Source organism: Phoenix dactylifera, chromosome 4, assembly GCF_009389715.1.
Source record: "Phoenix dactylifera cultivar Barhee BC4 chromosome 4, palm_55x_up_171113_PBpolish2nd_filt_p, whole genome shotgun sequence".
NCBI lineage: Eukaryota > Viridiplantae > Streptophyta > Magnoliopsida > Arecales > Arecaceae > Phoenix > Phoenix dactylifera.
Window position 1 is genome coordinate 9,510,177 of NC_052395.1, and position 19,539 is coordinate 9,529,715.

The following is a 19,539-nucleotide window of genomic DNA, read 5'->3' on the forward strand; positions in this document are numbered from 1 at the left end:
TTGATTCCTTAGGAGTTGATGACTGAATCTTGAGCAAATGACCAATGTTTCCAAATGCCTTGCACTACCTTGCGAACAAGCAGCAAATGGCTCGCATTCTCCTCATTTTGAGCGCAGAAGACATATCTAGATGAGAGGCTCCAGTTACTATTCTCTAGCAACATCCGTAAAAGTCTCAGGCAACCTGATGCTACTTCGCAACAATGAAGGCGATCATCAAGGTTTTTCCTATTTTGTAACAAAGAAACTGAAAGAGCTATTAAATTTTGATGGACCCTAACCCAACCTTCGCCATTGGGAACAGCATTAAGCTAAAAACAACTTATTAGAACCACATTTCGCTAAAACTGCAGCATCCTAATTGCAAACAAACTGTTCGTCATACATAAAGATGATATGAACTCAAGCAGGACCCAAGGAGTCATACGATGTGCATTCAAATCAAGACCCTCTCAGCTGAATTGATTCGATCATTCTAAACATAGATTTGGAGTCCAGTAAATAGTAACAATGCCAGTTAAAACTGGGTCCGAAAAAGATGCAGATCAAATTACTTCATCGACAATAGCCAACATGGCTGACACAAACACTAGTACATACGACGGAAAGTTATCTACAAGTATGCGCGCAAGTTCCTTCCAACTTTTTACGAAAGACCGTATGGTATCCCGGTTCTTATTCTTCCATCTTCGTAGGCTCAAAAAAAATGCAGTTATTCACCTTCAGAAAAAGAAAGACGCAGCTGGTATGTGCTATATATGCTGCAACTCCTTTAAAGATGAGGAACTTGAGAGATTCCAAGCTGAAGTAGATGAAGGTCTTTTGCGCGTGGGTAAAGAAAGACCCAGGTATGTGCTATGCTGCAACTCCTTTAAAGATGAGGAACTTGAGAGATTCCAAGCTGAAGTAGATGAAGGTCCCTTGCGCGTGGGTAAAGAAGCAGCCGAAGCTTGATCCCACCACACACTGCCAGCAAGGCCCATATATCATGTCAAATTCCTGCAACCAAATATATATATATATATATATATATATATATATATATATATATATATATATATATATATATATATATATATATTGAGAAGAGAGAGGAATGCAACCGAGAAATTTGAAGGACATTAGGCATGAAGAGAAGAAGAAGATTGTAGATAAGAAGATGAATAAAAGGTGCTCATTATCTTATACCTTTTTGATGTGAGCCGCGATGCTTGTGCAGTCCGAGACATCGAAGAGGTCGAGAGCTTCCGAAGCGGAGGACATGGCTTGGAACTGCATCTCTATTGGCATATCGGTGTCTTGGATCGTTGCTTTCCCTTCTAACATCTTTTACCTTCTATTCTGTCTTGTATTCTTCTTTCTTTTCTTGCAGAGATATCAAAAGAATTTGGTGCCAGGAATTTTCTGAGTTGGAGCAGACTCATCTTTATAGCCGTTTCTTTTTCTTTTTCTTTTTCCATCCTCCACAAGGAGACAACAGTGTTGCGGATAATGGAGGTGAGGCAGGTATTAGTTGCCGGATCAGTTCAAGCAAACAAATAGATATTTCTAGATATTTCCTATTTATGGTACTTTGACTGCCTGGATACACTTCATCTTAAAAAAGGTTCTTCTGCCGTAAATCTAGGCAGGCCGCCCGACCTTAAATTCAAGCTCAAATCTAGCCAGCCCATGAGCACCAGGCCCATATTGACCTGGACCTCTCCACCCGAGTGCCTCCCAGCCGCATCCTTTTCATCTCTCTCTCTCGCTCACCTTCCCTGGCACCTTATCCCTTCTCTCTTCTCTTGCAATTCGCTCCTCTTTCTTTCATCTCTTCTCCTATTTCTTTTATATCCTGACATATTTGGTAAGCTAGATATCTCTTCTAACTCTCTCTTCCTCTCTTTTATGGTTTTGTTCCCATGAATCCAAGCCTCATATTAGTTTACATGAGCAGGGAGAAGAGAGCAGCACGCACTGGGCAAGAGAATTCGATTTCAAAGCTGGACATTACTCCTTCACTAGAATCACATCAACGCCGCCCAAACGTTGGTCGCCGACGCGTCCTCTTAATGGTTCAAGGGAGTTGTTTTTTTGGGTTCGTCCTCCCTGGATCAGATTCAGAGCATGCTTAGCCCAAGCATCTTCGTGGTACAGCCGTAAAAGAGAGAGAGAGAGAGAGAGAGAGATTAGACTATACGTTGGACTAAGTTATTCAATATATAAACATATATCTGTATACCTCGGCGAGAAAGAAACAAAGTCGTGGAAGCTACTATTCCTCCTATTAAAACCTCCCTAATGAGAAGTATGTTGGAAATGAATGCCATATTACGCGATGATTAACTAGAACACATGCATGAAACTAAAATAGGAAAATAACTAAAAAGAGTGCTAAAAAGTTGGATTTCCACAAACCAAACTCTAATACTATCAATTTAGTGCCTTATTGTAGATTTATGGTAGATTTGGGGAAAACCTAATTCTAGGTTTATGTTGCCATTACCTCTAGCGAGATTCTAATGATATAATTATATCCATGTAATATTCATATTATCATATAGCCTAAGATTTGGCCATAAGCAACGATAAATTAAAATATTTGCCACTAAGTTTCATAATTTTGGAAATTTATATGGTTGTTTATGATTTTTTGAGTCTTGCATGGAATTTTAAGGGTTAATTGGATTAAGGGAATAATGTGGATTTTAGTATGGTTTTTCGGCCTATTAAAGGGCTCTACGGGCTATGCTTTGATATTTGGACTGTTTGAGTTCACTAGGTGCTAAAGAGTATTGTGTTCGAGTAGAAAGAGTCTCTTGCTAGACTTCCTGTATTTGATAAGCAACCTAAACCTAACTAGAGTATTTTTAACTATATATTTCTAAAATATAAAATTATATTAATTTTATTGAAAAATATATTGGAAATGTATATTTTATTTTGTGAAATAGTTTTTTTGAGATAAATCGCATCTTTTTCAATTAAATGCTTAGATTTTCGGACCTTACTAATCCATATCATGCCAAGTTGGTATAGCATCAGAAAGGAGCATTGTTTGCACGAGATGTATGTCATCACTAGCACACATCCATGTCGACATTCTATGGTTGGCATGCGTTATGCTTAATATGACTCAGCACAATATTGTTAGCTTTTGGTAAATACAGAAACTAAAACTGTAACTTTTGTTCTGACCAAATATTCTTTGCATACATATAAAGATTAGATCTAACAAGAGAATATTATGATGTTGAAACTCCAGGATATCTTCAAAATTCATGCGCATGCATAGTTATAGTTTATTGTTATGTTTGCAAGGAAATAATACTGTTATTAGAAAACTTTGCACAAAGTCTTGAACTTTGTATTTTACTTTATAAATACTTTGAAAACTATGTATGTATGTCAAATGCATGTCAAATATCTGAAACTCTTTGGATTCTCGTTTATGATTTGATGATTTTATAAACTGTTGGAGCTATCATTGTAATTAGAAAATAAGAGGAAATTGTACTAATAAAATAATTTGATTTTGTATTTTTTTTTTGGACTCTCAGTTCGACTATGTTTACAGGACCTTCCGTTTACCCTTCTTTCTCCCTTTATCAGAGCACAAGGCATAGGAGATAATAGGTACTGATTGAGAGATGAGCCTAGAACAAGGTCCGAGACTTAGTTGGGCTCTAGATTCTGCTTCCATACTTCTGTTTTAGAATTATGGTTTTATAGAACTAGTTGGATCTCTTAAAAATGGTCATGCTGACTAATTTGTAGTTATATCATAAAGTTTACCTTGAGGTTATTTTGGGATGGGAGTGTAACCAATTCAAGTATCTAGTTAGTTTTGAAAAATTTTATCTTGCTTGTTTGACAGATTGTCGCCTTGCATGGTGGACCAGGTCCTACGCATGTCCGACGGGTTGCGACATGCCTTGGCACATGTTTTTCGGGTCAGAGGCGTGACATATAAAATCAAAATACAGCTCATTTTGACTCACCATCAAAGGATTACTGAAATATAGGTATGTCAGAGGTGGTTGTTTGTCTCTAAACAGTATGGTGATCATAACTCATGCTATTCTGGAAAAAAAAGAGCAGCATGTCTGGCTTTTCTGTGGTTGTTTGGTCAATGCATGCCTGTGACTGACCTTCCAAAATGTATGATGCCATTTCTGCATTTCTGTGTGATATATTCTCAAGTCATTTCTCTGAATACAGCTCCTTATCAAAACTTCAGACAATGCACATTTAATTTTAAAAACATCTGCTCCTTTCTATCCAACTTCAATCCCCATTTGCGAACAGTAGTTTTCGAGGAGCAGCCATCTGTGTTTGGGATGGTGAAAGGCAGCTTGAGACCTGTCAAAAACTACAAGCTTTGCAGCGCATCGAACATACAGGTGCTACTTTCCTAAACTACAAGACATGCAGTTTATGCGAGAAAAAAACTGAAACTTCTAGTCTTGATTGACATAATCTCTCTAGTGTTCCTGTATCAAAAAACAACAACACTGCTACCAGCGAGCAATAGTTTCACATTTTTTTCAGTACGATCTCCGACACAATGCTACCGCTACTGCTGTAAATTAGCATACAAAACTGCAGATGAAGCTTTATTAATCATGTTGATATGAAAGTCACCTATCACGTTGCTGCTGTTTCAGATGCCACAGGCTCAAGCTCAGAGCAGGTCTAGTTGCTTTAAATTTGGATTCCAAGACAATATTTTACAATCGCAGGAGTAACTACAACATAGTAGCCCATAAAACAGCAGTGGGCAGGCCAAAACCATGTATTATGTGGGAACGCAAATGTCCCACAAGAGACGCCGGTGCTAAATCGATTCCTCAGGTCATTCAAAGAGTCGGACAGTTCCATGAATTAGAGCATTACAGATAGTAAATTTCCAGCTCCATGGCTTCAAAACTCTGGATTTTGGTACATTACATGAAACAACAAGTTACAAGCCACATGCACTTACAACATGCACCAGCACTGAAAAATAAAATGAGAAACAAGACAATTGCTACAGTGTCCAACACAAACCAAACAACATTGCAAGGACTGCTCTCCTACCCCTCCACCATGCTTATCTCACTTCTGAACAGTCAGCATCAACAGTTAGCTTTCAGGTCACAACGACCCTTATACCATACAATATACAGAGCCTAAAACATTGGCTGGACGGTATGCTTAGAGCCACGCAAACAAACCAGCAACACTGCTTGTTTAGCTTCCATCTTGCGAACAATCTCACTTGCTAAACACTTTCCAGTGCATGAAAACCATTAAATCCCCCTCTTGCTTTTGATCATGGTATATAGTTCAAAATAGCTAAAAGCTTCTTATGTCCCTGCCGGGTGCAAGAAACTGAGACCTGATTGCCTCCTCACATGTTCCGGAATTAGCTTGTTAATGAGCTCGGGCGAGGAACCTGCCAACTGTAAACAAAGAAAAGGATATTGTTACTCCATTTTAGAACTTTGTTCTTCATTAATTTTTTTACCCATCTTAAATGGGAAAAAATTAGTGGAAAAAGAAACATAAGATGCCTTTTTACAATTATATTCTGGATGAAAAGCAGTGGATTTGGATGCTTTTGAACTATAATCGAATCAAAGTATGCTAACATAACATTAAAACTGTCCATTTCATAACACATTTTTTTTTCCTAGACAATTTACATGTTGCATACTCCTCTAATGCCTCCCTCTCTCGACCAAGCAGCCCCCATGAACCCTGCCACCCAGACTTTGCCACAGCCCTGCTCCTGATAGCCCCCCATCTTCCACAATCCTCGCCCAACAAGGCTCCTCCACCCTAATTCCATCCTCATCAAGCCCACATTCACCCATCTGCCATCAACGCCGCCACCCTGCCTTTGCTGCAGCTCCCCCATCCACCTCCATCCTAGCCCAGCAAGACCACCTCCACCCTGATTCCATCTTCACCCAGCCCACGTTCACCCCAACCGATCAGCTCCCTTCAACCTGCCACCCTGCCTTTGCTGCAGGCCCCACTCCTGACAGCCACCACATCAGCCTCAATCCTAGCCTTGTTAGACCTCCTCCACCCTTATCCCATCCTCACCAAGCCTACATCCAACCCAACCAATTGGTATAAAATCGACCCCTCCACCGGAACCCATCTTGGCCAAGCCCAATCACTACTTCCCAATCCACACCACCAACCTTATTCCCACCATCTTTCCCCATTGCTGCCACCTTCCCCTTCACCCTACTCCAATCCCCAAACCTGCCCAGAATGGCTCCACCCTCAGTTCTGCTATCATACCCTCCACCCAACCCAGCCCTATCCCCAAGCTACCAGAACCAACCCTAACTTTGAGAATCAGGTCAGGTATCTGGGCTGTGTTTGGGAAGCCATTGGCTGACCCAATAGGTTCTCAGGTCAGGTTGGGTCTGCTTAAAGAAAAAATGTCAAGTTAGGTTCAAATGGGATAACAAACCAACCTAATACCAACCACCACTCCGATTAGCTATTCCCTAAGTAACCATTTAGGCACTACAATAGGGTGAACTGTTGCCGTTTCTCCAAGCCAAACTAGTTGTTAGTCATACAGGGAGCAAAAGCACTTCCATAGTATCATCAATGTAAGTATAAATTTTAAAGACGAGTTCTGACCATAGCATATCAAAGGGCATAAACATTCACATGGAAAAGCAGATCTATGAACATAGCATTTATCAAAGGGAGAAAACATTCACGTGGAAAAGCAGATCCAAGACCATAGAATTTATCAAGGAGAGAAAACATCCACGAGGTAAAGCAGATCTTCTAAAAATTCAAAGAATGGCTTACTTCGTGTTTGAAGTTAAACAAAGGAGGAAGAGGGCGACCATTTGGCAATCGTGCATTAGGCTCTCGTAGTTCATCAAAGAAGGAATGGGCACATGCATCTAACTGCACACAAAAGAAAAAAAAAACAACAAAGGTGTGTAAAACAAAATTCAAAAATACATCTATAACAAAACACAAGCTTCACATATGTTCTTTTATAATGGCCATCCAAATACACGATCCAACAAAGTATCCAGGCCTCAAAGCCACCTGGCAATTCAACCAGCGAAGAGCAATCTCCTATCAAACTAGATCCACCAACCAAAAGCTACACCAAGAAAAACAGATGAAGCCCAAAATCTATCATGATTGCATGTCTAATTGTTAAGTAAAATTATTAATTGGAGAGAACAAAATGAAAGTAGAAATTACATCTTGGCCCCCATATTTTTGATGCTCCATTGAACCAATGACATCAGGTTTAGCACTCTCTAATTGCTGATTGTTTAAACATCAGAAGTATCATTAACACTAGTCCATTGGATTCATCCAGTCTATTCTAACCACCCCACCCCACCCCACTTCTCTCCCTCCATCCTCCATTTTGACCACAGCACAGCTGGCAGCAAAATTGGTATCATAGAGGAACATTTTGACTGCAAATATTGGGTGAAATTAACTGAGGTAAGCAGGCCAGATTCTTATATGTGAGGAGAAGAAAAGGTGTCAACCAACAAGAGACACATAACAAGTTATTGGCAAATAAAAAAAGCTCAAGGGCTTTTACAATTTGACTACATCTCACTACTGAATTGACAAGTATTAATACAGCATTGCTTATTCCGAATTGCTGAGTTCAAAACCAATTACACCTAGATAAGAAACTCGCTTGCTATAAGGTATCCACTAGATTGATCATTCAGGGAAGAGAGGGAAAACTTACTGCAGTGCAACGAAGACTTGGCGAGTATTGGAGAAGACGTGATGTAAGATCTATTGCTTCTGGAGGCATTCGCTTGTGGAATATCTGAAAAGCATACATTATTATAAAGATTCTGAACATACTCAAAAATTATATTTTGCATGAAACTAGAAGAGGCTATCTAAGCAAGTAGCACAAATGCCCATTAAAGAATCTCCTAAAAGAAATTTTAGGACAATACAGTCAGGATCTCAACAGAACAGGATCCCAAGCTACCCCTGCAAGTAGCCAGAATGCCAACTTATGCCCTCTGGTCAACATATCACTTATGAGTAGGTCACAAGCCAATGTTTCTATTCACTGAGCAAGGTTAATAGTTAAACTAGTAAATTTTCCCAATTGCATCTTGCCATACAGTCCAAAGGTACAGCATTCAAAGTTGATGGACTGAGGCCCTTTGGGTTTGCAAAAGAAAAGAGTCAGGCACAACAAATTTACTTCAGCCCACTAATTAAGGCCCATACCACTAGTTGGGCCGCAAATGGTGAGCCCTACATGGCATAAAGGTCAGGTCAGGTACCTGGATGTGCAAAGAAAATACTAACTAACTTGTAACATGCAACTATTCATGATCACAGTACAGTAGAAAAGAAAACAAGGCGTTTCATCAATGTTAAATTTACATGTTGTGACAGATTCTTGTGATTGGCTGTTTCTGTTATAGTTTTTATAAATTAGAGGCAATACCTCAAAGACAGAAATGTCGTTGTCAAGCAATTTAGTTATGAAACCAGAGATAGATGTATATGGACCCAATATTCCAGATTCAGCTTTGCATAAGTTAAACAATACAAGGATCTCACATGCCAAATTCCTTAGTTTATAGTTATCATATTTCAGAAGGAATGCAAAATCAATCTCTTTGGTTAGAACCTAAATGGAATTCTAGATGAACTATGCACATGACATCCACAGAATACAAGGGTTAATGGAGGTTCAATTATCTTAGACCTATCAACCAGGAATCAGAACCTTAACTTGTTGCATACCATGGTGGAATCACTCGCTGGTTACTTCAGGATGCTCCTTGAGAACAAGTCATCCAATAACACCCAGTATTAGTTATTCTCAGAATCAAATGATGATTATGGCGGTATGCCCAAGCACTCTATATATGTCATGAGCTCAAAATGATAAATCACATGAAAAATAAAAGTTACAACAAGACGAGATAAATCGAAAAAATTGGACCTTATGCCAGGGATGTGCTTTTATCTGTGGAAACCTAAACTCCGTGTAGTTAGGATTCATGCACCGAATCTCCTCCCGGGTTGGAGTTCCAAGAACCTGAAGAACAGCACTTTTGCTATAATAAAATATCAATTTTGCAAGATATACATATCAACTGACATGGACTGTAAAAGTAGTACCTTGATTATCTCAACAAGCTGATCAACAGCACTTTCTCCAGGAAACAATGGCTGGCAAACACATAGATGATGAGAAGGATAACTCTTGAATGTGAAAGATCACATCGAAGGTGTACTCAGGAACATTATCGAAGCATGAATATTGGTGAAATACAATGAAAAAAAACAACTGACCTGGCCAAGAAGTAACTCAGCAAGAACACAACCTGCTGACCATATATCAATTGATGTTGCGTATTCGGTTGCACCAAATATGAGCTCTGGAGCACGGTAATAACGAGAGCAGATGTATGATATGTTTGCTTCACCTTTAACCTGACATGAAAAATCAATTGGTAAAAATTAGGAAAAATATTAGAAACATGAGGAATGAGCTACAGAAAAGATGGAGGGAAAAAACAAAAAAGAAGATGTCAGAACTTCAGCAGAATATATACCACTTCTGCTGAAAAGGTAAGCAAACTTGCACCACATGATGCTTGCATGACCGAAAGAAACAAATATATGCAATAATGTCATGAAAAATCAAGATATTCATGCAATAATGTGCAGGTACTTTGACTAGAAAATCTATGTTTATCATCAATCAGTTTTTCTTGCTTGTTCATTTTCATTTATCTTTTCACTATTGTTTTTTATTCTTTGAGGCTCAAAATACCATATCATATTAATGCTTTTCTTATTGCTTTGAGGGAGGGAAGATGGTTCTGTAAAATAGACCCTTGGACTAGAAAATCTACGTTTATCATCAATCAGATTTTCTTGCTTGCCCATTTTCATTTATCTTTTCACCTTTGTTTCTTATTCTTTGAGGCTCAAAATACCATATCATATTAATGCTTTTCTTATTGCTTTGATGGAGGGAAGATGGTTCTGTAAAATAGACCCTCAGATTTCAAATCTTTGATAACATGTTGGATGCATTGATGCTGTATGGTACAACATGACACCGCCCAAGACCTCACACTACCAAATCATGAAGACATCCTCACGTGTCAGTATGCGGCGATTCATGAATAGGTGCCAGCCTAATGCCTTTTCCTTTTTTCTGGATGGATATCCATCATTCTGGTGCTACACAGTGCCAAATTTCCACATGCTTTTTATCACCAGATTTAACTTAACTTGAGTGCCAAATGTCCAAGCAACATTTCGCTGCAATAAAGGTTGGGCTAAGCCACAAAAATAAGGGAGGAATCCTAAGAAGACGTCTTTGCATATGGCATAATATCCATGCATTATAAAGCCATGGCCGTCACTTCAATTTTTCATGCTTGATTATATCCGTTTTCTTGGTAAAACATGGCTTGAATCAATGATTTGACTCATCAGCTTTCAATTAGGGTCCAATATGCATATGCATGAGTTAATTCTTTATACCATGCAGCCATGTTAAAGATCTCCATAATCTAATGGCCCGGTAATAGGTGGTTAAAAATTTTTCTCCCTCCACTTTCAGCTTAGGAATATTGCATACAATATAACAAACGATAAGTTGAGGCTTCTAAAACAAGAGTTGAAAAAAAAAATCTACAGGAACTACAATAACAATATCGAGCAAACTGGACCAAATGTTCAGTGGCAGTGATATCTTTATCTTCTATGGAGTAACATATATGACAATGTAACCAAACATGACAAAATACCAAAAGTAATTGGTCATTGTTACATAGCAATTATTGCACTACAAATTGATTATATTACCTAAGACTTTTAATATAATGAATTACAAGTACCACAAAAATTTGGACATGCCACAGAATAAAAAAAAGTTACAGGACTTGAAGTTACAGGTGTGGAGTAACGAATAAAACAAGTTACAGGTTTTATTTTAAGTCAACAATGTACCAGAACTTTTGCACTTCCAAAATCACAGAGCTTGACTTGGTGAGTAAGAGGATCCACCTGCACAGATGCCCACAGATGACAAGAGGGACTGGAAAGAAAAAAAATGCTTGACCAAGACAAGCGACTTCAGATATTGAGGTGATAAAAAGCATACCAACACATTTTGGGGCTTGACATCTCTGTGGCAAACTCCTGGAACAGTATGAATATAAGCTAAGCCCCTAAATAGCTGCAGAAGAATATCCAAGTAACTATCTCCATCTAGCCACCCAGACAAGATATAAAGAACAAAACCAACAAACAATACCTGATATGTATAAAGCTTCACATAGATGAGTGGCATCCTCTGGTTCACATTGCTATAGTGCCTCAGGACACGGTACAGGGTTTCTGGGACATATTCCATAACCAGATTGAGAAAGAGCTCATCTCTGCTCGTGGTGGAGAAGAAACAGTGCTTTAGAGATATCACGTTAGGATGATCCATTGCACGCATCAGTTGTAGCTCACGATTTTTGTATCTTCTGTCCTGTAAGACCTTCTTTATTGCAACTGTTTCCCCTGTTTCCAAGCATTTGGCCTGCCAGCAAGCAACCATACACATTAAGCCAGAGCATTAAATGATGCAATAATTCAAGAGGGAAACCCAACATCAAAGTTAGCATCAAACCTGAAAGACTATACCAAACGAACCAGTCCCCACAACCCGCTCTGCCATGTAACTAATGGTCTGCACCGGAAGTTGCAAAGACAACCATCTAATAGGTTAGAATATCTACTAGTATGCTCAGTTGACATTAACTTATACACCACTTCCATAATAGCCCACCTGCTTTGGTTCACCATTCTTGCCTCCAATGGTAGTGGAGATGATATGACCAGTTACTTGATCATTCCCCTCAACAACAGATGCTTGCTGCATCAAATAATTCACCAATAGTCTTATTTAAAGATGCTTATACTTCAATCTTAGAATGTAGGCAGACATACACAAGATGAGAGAAATTAGATATCTGTAACTAAAAATAGCAAGATCAGTGCAATCAAACTCCCACAACAGTACAAGTACAAACCATTGTACTGAAGTTAATTGCCAAAATCTAAGTGAAGCACTGATCAACAGTAGAATTGCTGGGTCACTGGTGTGCAGGGGGAGGAGAGCAGATGACCACCAAAAACTCGGATAAAATTGTCCAAAGAATCTGAAAAAAGAGGAAAGACATCCAAAGAAGGCATCAAATGCCTCGAGGGGTGCAGATCAGACAAGAAAAGAACAGATAAACGGTTAATAGAGAATAAAGTGCCGCCATCCTCATGAAGCAATTCAGAGATAGAGTGAACAGCAAGCAACGAGAGACATTTGATGTGAAAGGAAAGGGATCCAGAAGAAACCCTCGGAGAACATAAAAGAAGAATTTTTTGGCATTAGATCAAACATATAAAACTAGAATAATTACAGGACCAATGAAAGAAAGAGCCCTTAAGAACGATGGGAACCGAGATAAGCAGACACTCCCGAAACACAAGCTTAGACAATAGACGGATCCAGAAATTCCAAAATCTTACAAGCCCTAAAAGAAGCATTCGATGCAGTGCTTTAATAAAGGAGAATAAAAAGGGGAAATCAGAGCTTGATTATGCCTAAAAGAGGAAAGAAATTAAACAAAACAAAACACATCATAACACCTAGCAGATCCGAAAGAAGTGAACAGAACAGAAAACTTGCAGGATTTTGAAAATACAAAATCAGGGAAGAACCAGATTTACTTCAATAAAAAAGAAAAATCGAGATCAATCAGCAACAGCATCGAAGAGCAAAATAGAGGGGGGACGCGCCAGAATAGCCTGGATCCGTTAGCTAGAACCCGGGATTAAAAATTTCCCCAAGAATTACAATAAAAACGCCGAAAAATCCACTAAAGACGGCCAAAAACACAACTTCTTTAAGGAAAGAGCCATAAAAAAGGAAGTAATAACTCCAGACCCACACGGATCCAGCTTCAAGGACCAAGAAAACGCGATTTAGAAGGGGGAAAAGGGATCCTAGAACCCAATAATCGATGGCTCGAGAGAGGATAGAAGAGGGCCGCCAGAATCCGGCAGTGACGAAGGGAGAGAGAGAAAGAGAGAGGGAGAGGGAGAGGGAGTGGGAGACGTGGATACCTTGTCTTCGGCCATCTCCGGGCGGCGAGGAGCCGCGGCGAGGTTCAAGGCCTGGAGGTCGGGTTGGTGATGAGGTCCAAGCGGAGGCAGCGAGGCCATCTGAGACGACACGGCCAGCAATTGCTGTTCCTCGCTTCCATTTTCAACTGGTGAATTACCTCTTAACCATCCCCAAGAAAAAAATATTGTTGAAAAAAAAATAGCAAAAGGCTTTTTGCATGTAACCCCTTAACCAAATTTATATTTATAAACTGGACGCATTGTCCTACATGCCACGGCCTTGTCATGTGCGCCGTAAGTTTGCAACAAATCTTACTTTACCTTGCTCCTTCGATGCGTGTTGTTTGAACCTTCGTAGGTTACATGATTCCACAAGGAATTCAACTTTAGATTCTTGGATTGCCACGTGCCACTTAACAATTTCGAGTTGACAACGCGTTAATGGACTAAATTGGTAAAGTCAAAACGAGATACAGTGCGTTAATAGACTAAATTCGTAAAGTCAAAAGGAGATCTGGAGTCAAATCCTATCTTTACCATAATTTGGAGGACCAAGAATTTGTGGGAAAGACAATTCCTCATTGTATAACCTATTGCTTATAGACTTTATTTGGCAGATTAAACAAATAATAAAATCAAAGCTGTTTTGAGATTAGAAGGGCAAGCATCAAGTATTGTCTGCTTTTTTTTTTTTCTTATACCAATGTTGTTGTTTATCGCCGATGGCGTAGAAAAAACAATCAATAGACAGATTGAGCATGTGATGTTTTAGCTGCATGAGGACAGTTAATGAGCCTTCATCGACCAAACATAAAATTTGAACAGCTAAAGTTTAGCTCATTCGCATTCGATTTGCTCATTATCAATCAAATTTTGAATTGAGATCCAAGTGGATGGCTATTGATCATGTTGGCTTGCAAAATTGTGAGATGACTATACAAATTTTAGTTTTTGATACATGCGTGAGCAAGGCTTAGTTCTTACTTAGACTTTTAGACTATGTCTCTACCGCCACGAAAGTTTCATCATATATCTATTGATGTCATACCTACTATTTTCTAAGGAATGAAAGATGAGAATTATGAGATAAAATTTTCTCATTATAAAAAACAAAGATTATTACAGGTGACATCCAACTTCAAAAACTTCTCACCCTAAAATCACATCAATGCCTAATTACTTCATAACATTAACATATGCAGAGCCACATCTACAAAAACAATACCACAGGGCTAGCAAGGATGGTAGCCATGATTTTTCTCCCAACATGGTCACAAGGGGTGCATATTATTATCTTAAATTTTATTGTTAAAAAGTTACTACACAAAATGCACTGTGATGCTACTTGTTATTTATACAATGGAAATTCTCCATGCTTGAACTATACCATGAGGTTTGGCTATATTTTTTTTTTTTAATTTTTTATTTTTCTTTGGCTACAAAAGTAAGCCTCGAGAGAATTTCTATGCTTCTCGAAGTTACACATGTTGCATTTGTATGATGCTGATATATATTTTTTCTGGAAAATCTTTCATACTCTTCGGATGGAAGGAGACCTATATACAATTAGGGTAACTTTTCTAAATCCCTGTATTGAAGCATGCTCCTTCTCAACCCACCAAAAAGTACCCTATAAATTTTGATCCCCATCACAAAAACCAATAAACTCACTAAGCTACCTACCTTTTGCCTCTTAACACTTTGTTGAAGCTTGAAAATTTTTCAAGAAAAATTGCTTAATAATCTGGTATTGGTACTTAGGAGAAACAAAGCTTTGTTGCCATGTATCATGCAAGGATCGGTGCTTCCAAATCCGAGTCTTGTGTTAACCAACCACCTCATGCCCTGTCTCATTCGTTGCCATGGTTGGATTAGACCAGAGCTAATGGGATGGAACTGGGGAATTTGATGCAATGATTGATGAACTGCCTTCCCTTCAACCTTGACAATAGGATTTGGTTATAACTTCGAGTTCGTCACCTACTCTTAATGATGCCCATCATGGAGCCTAGGTGCATGCCAATGTACGTTAACGTGAAAACCCATGCCTTGGTGGAACCAATCACATGGCATGAAGGGTCATGTCATTCTCTACCCTTGCCTCAAAATTCCATGCGAGGCTTTTTTTTTTTTTTTTTTTCTTCAAAAGAGTTGCTTCTTACCACCGCGGTGGTAGCACGGTAGAAACAGAGCTTTGATTTTACCGAAGTGGCTTAGGTTCGAAATGCACGGACGTCGATTAAATATGGGGACCGGATGCTTCCCCACATGGAAATAGAACTGCCATGCTGGTGGAGCTCTGCCACAGATGGAAAAAGTATGAGTAAAAAATATTCTATCCGTATCGAACATTCTCTAATGGGAAGGAGGCCCAGTGAAAGTTGCTACATGAGTGAGGTTCCCCCTCTTCTCAACTTTTTTTTTTTAATTTTTTATCTAAAAAATTCATTTAGCTCGTAGAAAGGAAAAAATTGGAAAATATTTTATATTTGGTTGGAACTTTCAAAAAATATGAAAAATATTTTTTTCATAAAACTTAAATTCTTATATTCTATACAAAAAGCGTATAAAATATGAAAAAAATATGCTCAACTAAACATGATGCACTGTAATATATATATATATATATATATATATATATATATATATATATATATATATATATATATATATGTTACACACCGTACATTTAGACACGAGTTTTTTTTTTGGCGAGTTCATTATATACTGCATGTTTGGATATACCCAATAAAATCAGAAAACACAAGCTCACAGAGTGCCCAAAGCAACTCCTTCTCTTCTGACCACAAAGTATATCCTGAACGGTTAACCACATAAGCAGCCACCCAGTCGGCAGTTCCATTGGCCTCTTTAAATACATATTTAGCCTGAAAGCCCTCTATCGCTCCTCATCATCCAAATGTTTTGAAGAAAAAAGTGGTCCAAGCTTACATGGGTCTTCTAATCCAACTGATCACCGTGGCTGAGTTGTTTTTTGAACACGAGATCTTTCAAGAAAAAATATTTTAGTAAAAATTTCACGCGAGCAAAACAGTTCCAAAATCCCCACGAAACGAAAAATTAACGCGGTCAAACACGTGGCTCAAGGCGCCGTTGCCACCAGAAGCTTTTCTTTTCGCTACCACGAACTCCCAGTCCTCACGAAACCAATGCGCCGTGGGACCCACACGGAAAAGAAAGTGGGGCCCTTGCGGTGAAGGAAATTCTTTCCTTATCCATTCGAGTTCTCCTTTTGCACCCCGGTGTAAAACGGGCTTCGGTCATCGTCAATGTAACATTAACTTTAAATTTATGAAAAGATATGCCTTGAATTAATAAGTTTTATTTATTTATTTCAATTTAAATATGAGCGAGTCAAGTCTAACCCACCTTGTTTACTCTCTGGCTAAAAATCAAACTCAAATCAATATTCTAGCCAATTGCAAGTCAGTCGTCGACAATTCATTCTTTCTCCAACCATGTTCATGCTATAAAGGATTGAAAAAGAATGATTTCTTTCCACTTTTCTAAATTAAAGAACAGAAATTAGCAGAACATGCTAGTCCCACAAATCTTTGGGTCTACTAAGATATTAATTTGGTTAGCATCCAATATTAGGTGTTAAAATAATATAAAATTTTGGTTAATAATATGTGAATATCTTGTTCATGACCCATCAACTGGATCTTGAGATAACCCGGTCCTATTGAAATATATCAAAATCTCCATCCTTGTTGAGATGTGCCAACAACTTAGTTTATCTGCGTAATAGCCACCCACCAAAATAGTTAAAATATAGATACATTAGGGTCATATTTAATAGGCTAAAGTCCATGATGAACGAGCTAAGACGGGCCTCCTTGCTAAACCTAACTGGGCATGCTGTGCTACAAATAATAAAAATTATTTTTTTTTTCTCCAAATCATTTGTTGGTATCATAAAACAATCTTTACAATCTTCTAAGATCTTATGAGTAATAGAAAAGCGAACATTGCTACTGGTTAGATAGCAACGTATGTAGCGAATCTTCTTCTCTAATTTTTAATATTTTATTCTCTAATTTTTATGAATATATCTTTTTATTTAATTTAAATTATTTAATTTTAAAAAAACTGAAGTTTTCTATCAATAATATGGCTTAAAACTAAGAGGTCACGTAGAATTTATAGTGGCTGGGTTATTGTGATAATGTATTGGTAAAGCATTGATGATTGGATGTCAAGAGTAAAAGGTTAAGTGCGATGTGGCCGGGCCATCATGTGTTTTTTTTCTTTAATAAAGTACAACGGCAGTTCACACTCGTAGATCGGTGCAGCTAATAAAATTAAAAAAAATAATACAGAAGATGAGGCATCAACACATAGTCCTCCAGTGAAGTATCTACAATGATAGGCCGCGAATGAGACCATTCAATCAGCTGCACTGTTCACCGCTTTGTAGTTATGTTTGGAGGCCATTTTTATTCGAAAGTCAACGGGTATCATGGAGCAACTGACTGGACCCTCGTAGAGGACTGGATTTGCTTGGTGTAGCCCATCACGGGTTCACTTTCGAGATGGCACGGCTCATGATGAAGCTCATGCGCATTAGATTTGATGATCTCGGTAATGATGACAGTCGGATCTCGTTAAGTACGTGTCGGTCGGTACTTTGGCCGTTGACTTCCTATTAGAAGAATTTGATGAGAGAATGAGTGCCTCCAAATCCCAAATAAATCACGGAAGAAAGCACTACAAGATCTTGACGTGAAGCGCTGGGATAATAATTGCTAGAATCTGGCCTTTTTTTTCGGTACAACTCTTTTAGGGCTCGTTTGGTTCGCAAGAAAAGGAGGGAGGAAAGTGTGGTCAACGGGAAAGTAATGAAATGCCTCTTGTTTGGTTGGAGTTTTCAAAGGAGAGAGATGGGAAAGTTATATTCTCATGGGAATATGATTCCCACATTTCATGGGAAAGTCTTTCCCATGAGAAACATGAGAAAGTTACTTTCCCATGAGGTGGGAATCACTCCTTTTTTATTTTTTCCCAAAAAGACCCTTCAACATTAAAGAAGCATTAAAGAGGCATTAAAGAACTAATTTTTATTAAGGGCATAATAGGAATTATACATAATTTTCCTAGGAAAGTGGATGGTCAACCAAACATAAGCACTTTGGAAATTTGTCACTTTCCCATGGTTAACCAAACATGCTAAAAGTACTTTCCTAGGTATCCTCTTCCTAGGAATATGATTCCTGGGAATCATATTCCTAGGAGGGAAAATACTTCCCGCGAACCAAACGAGCCCTTAGAATCTGGCTCCGGTGATGAACTTGAACAGGCTTAACCTGGTCACTTCTAATTTATTCAGTTAGCTGTTTTCTGAGGGCAGTATTTCTTGAGAAGGAAAAAGAATTGACAGAAGAAGCTTGTTTGGTCGAGGATTAATCATTTCCATTTGGCCATAATAAGTAGATGAAAGAGACAATATTTATCCCTGCATGTTCTCCAAAGCCACCAAATAACGGCTAGCAGGATATCCACAAAATTTATTCTAACCATATCCAGGCTCATTTAAAATCTTATTATCCAAATCCATTTCAAATTTGATTAAAAATTTATTTTAAAATTTCCAATTTATTAGTACTTAGATTCATTTGATTAATCTTTATTTAGATTGAATTATTCAGGTCTGATGGGATCTGACCTAAATTTACAAAAAAAAAAAAAAAGAAGAGAGGAGAGATGGAGAAAAAGGTTTTTCCCCAACAATCCAAATATAACCAATATCAAGTAAAAATCAATAACGCAACTAATAATATATCAAACTAAAATCAATAATACATAGCATGTATGTATAATCGGGGTTGGAGTAGCAGAAACTTGAGTATGAAATTCTAAATTCGTTCCAAACCCCAATGAATTTTAATTTTAAATCTCCAACCCTTCTAAAGGTCCTGTTAGGATTTCGGACGGATTAGATACCCGAAAAAACTCGTCTAGCTGCCATCCTTAATTAATCATGGATTTGAGTTTATATAAATACTTTACTTGCTTTCTACAAATACAGTTCTAGATTACATAATCAATAAATCATAACATATAAAATACTATGAAAACGATTCATTAGGTTATGTGCATACCTTTAAAGCTTTTGAGGCCATCTGCATCATTCTACCATTGCAGTGACTAAACATGGGCAATTTTAGTGACAGATGAAGCAATTTTGCAGCCACTTCTACAGTAACATGGGCAATTCAAGTTTCTGCCGAGTAAAGAAAATTCCAGCATCACAATCAATAACCAATGAATCTTGGTAATAAGTGAATCAGCAAGGGGGAAAAAATCCAAGACTGCCTTATCATACGGGGCTTACCGATCAAAACTTGACCATTGATCAACTGTAATAAA

General features: G+C 38.2%; 2 protein-coding genes and 1 long non-coding RNA gene across 5 annotated transcripts; 1 reads left to right on the top strand and 2 right to left on the bottom strand.

Annotated features, from left to right (window-relative positions):
* Positions 1 to 457: 457 nt before the first annotated feature.
* Positions 458 to 1,631, bottom strand: LOC120110461 (dynein light chain LC6, flagellar outer arm-like). The gene is made up of 2 exons (XM_039125505.1): positions 1,189 to 1,631; positions 458 to 999 (listed from the first exon to the last, which is right to left on the bottom strand). The coding sequence occupies exons 1-2, from the start codon at positions 1,324 to 1,326 to the stop codon at positions 856 to 858; spliced, it is 282 nt and encodes a 93-aa protein (XP_038981433.1). The 5' UTR covers positions 1,327 to 1,631; the 3' UTR covers positions 458 to 855.
* Positions 1,632 to 1,682: 51 nt separating this feature from the next.
* Positions 1,683 to 5,147, top strand: LOC120110462. The gene is made up of 2 exons (XR_005511457.1): positions 1,683 to 1,849; positions 1,940 to 5,147. It is a non-coding gene; the product is annotated as an uncharacterized LOC120110462 (long non-coding RNA).
* LOC103706864 (shaggy-related protein kinase eta) lies at positions 4,862 to 13,326 on the bottom strand. 3 transcript variants are annotated; one of them, XM_008791118.4, is made up of 12 exons: positions 13,150 to 13,325; positions 11,816 to 11,902; positions 11,657 to 11,716; positions 11,294 to 11,566; positions 11,141 to 11,215; positions 10,987 to 11,043; positions 9,313 to 9,453; positions 9,139 to 9,189; positions 8,960 to 9,055; positions 7,730 to 7,813; positions 6,808 to 6,909; positions 4,862 to 5,426 (listed from the first exon to the last, which is right to left on the bottom strand). In XM_008791118.4, the coding sequence occupies exons 1-12, from the start codon at positions 13,246 to 13,248 to the stop codon at positions 5,331 to 5,333; spliced, it is 1,221 nt and encodes a 406-aa protein (XP_008789340.2). In that variant the 5' UTR covers positions 13,249 to 13,325; the 3' UTR covers positions 4,862 to 5,330. The 3 variants fall into 3 exon arrangements, 2 of the variants coding, with proteins under 2 accessions (XP_008789340.2, XP_026660367.2); XR_604044.4 differs by having other exon boundaries at positions 4,889 to 5,426; positions 8,758 to 9,055; positions 13,150 to 13,326; XM_026804566.2 differs by lacking the exon at positions 6,808 to 6,909.
* Between the last annotated feature and the right edge of the window lie 6,213 nt (positions 13,327 to 19,539).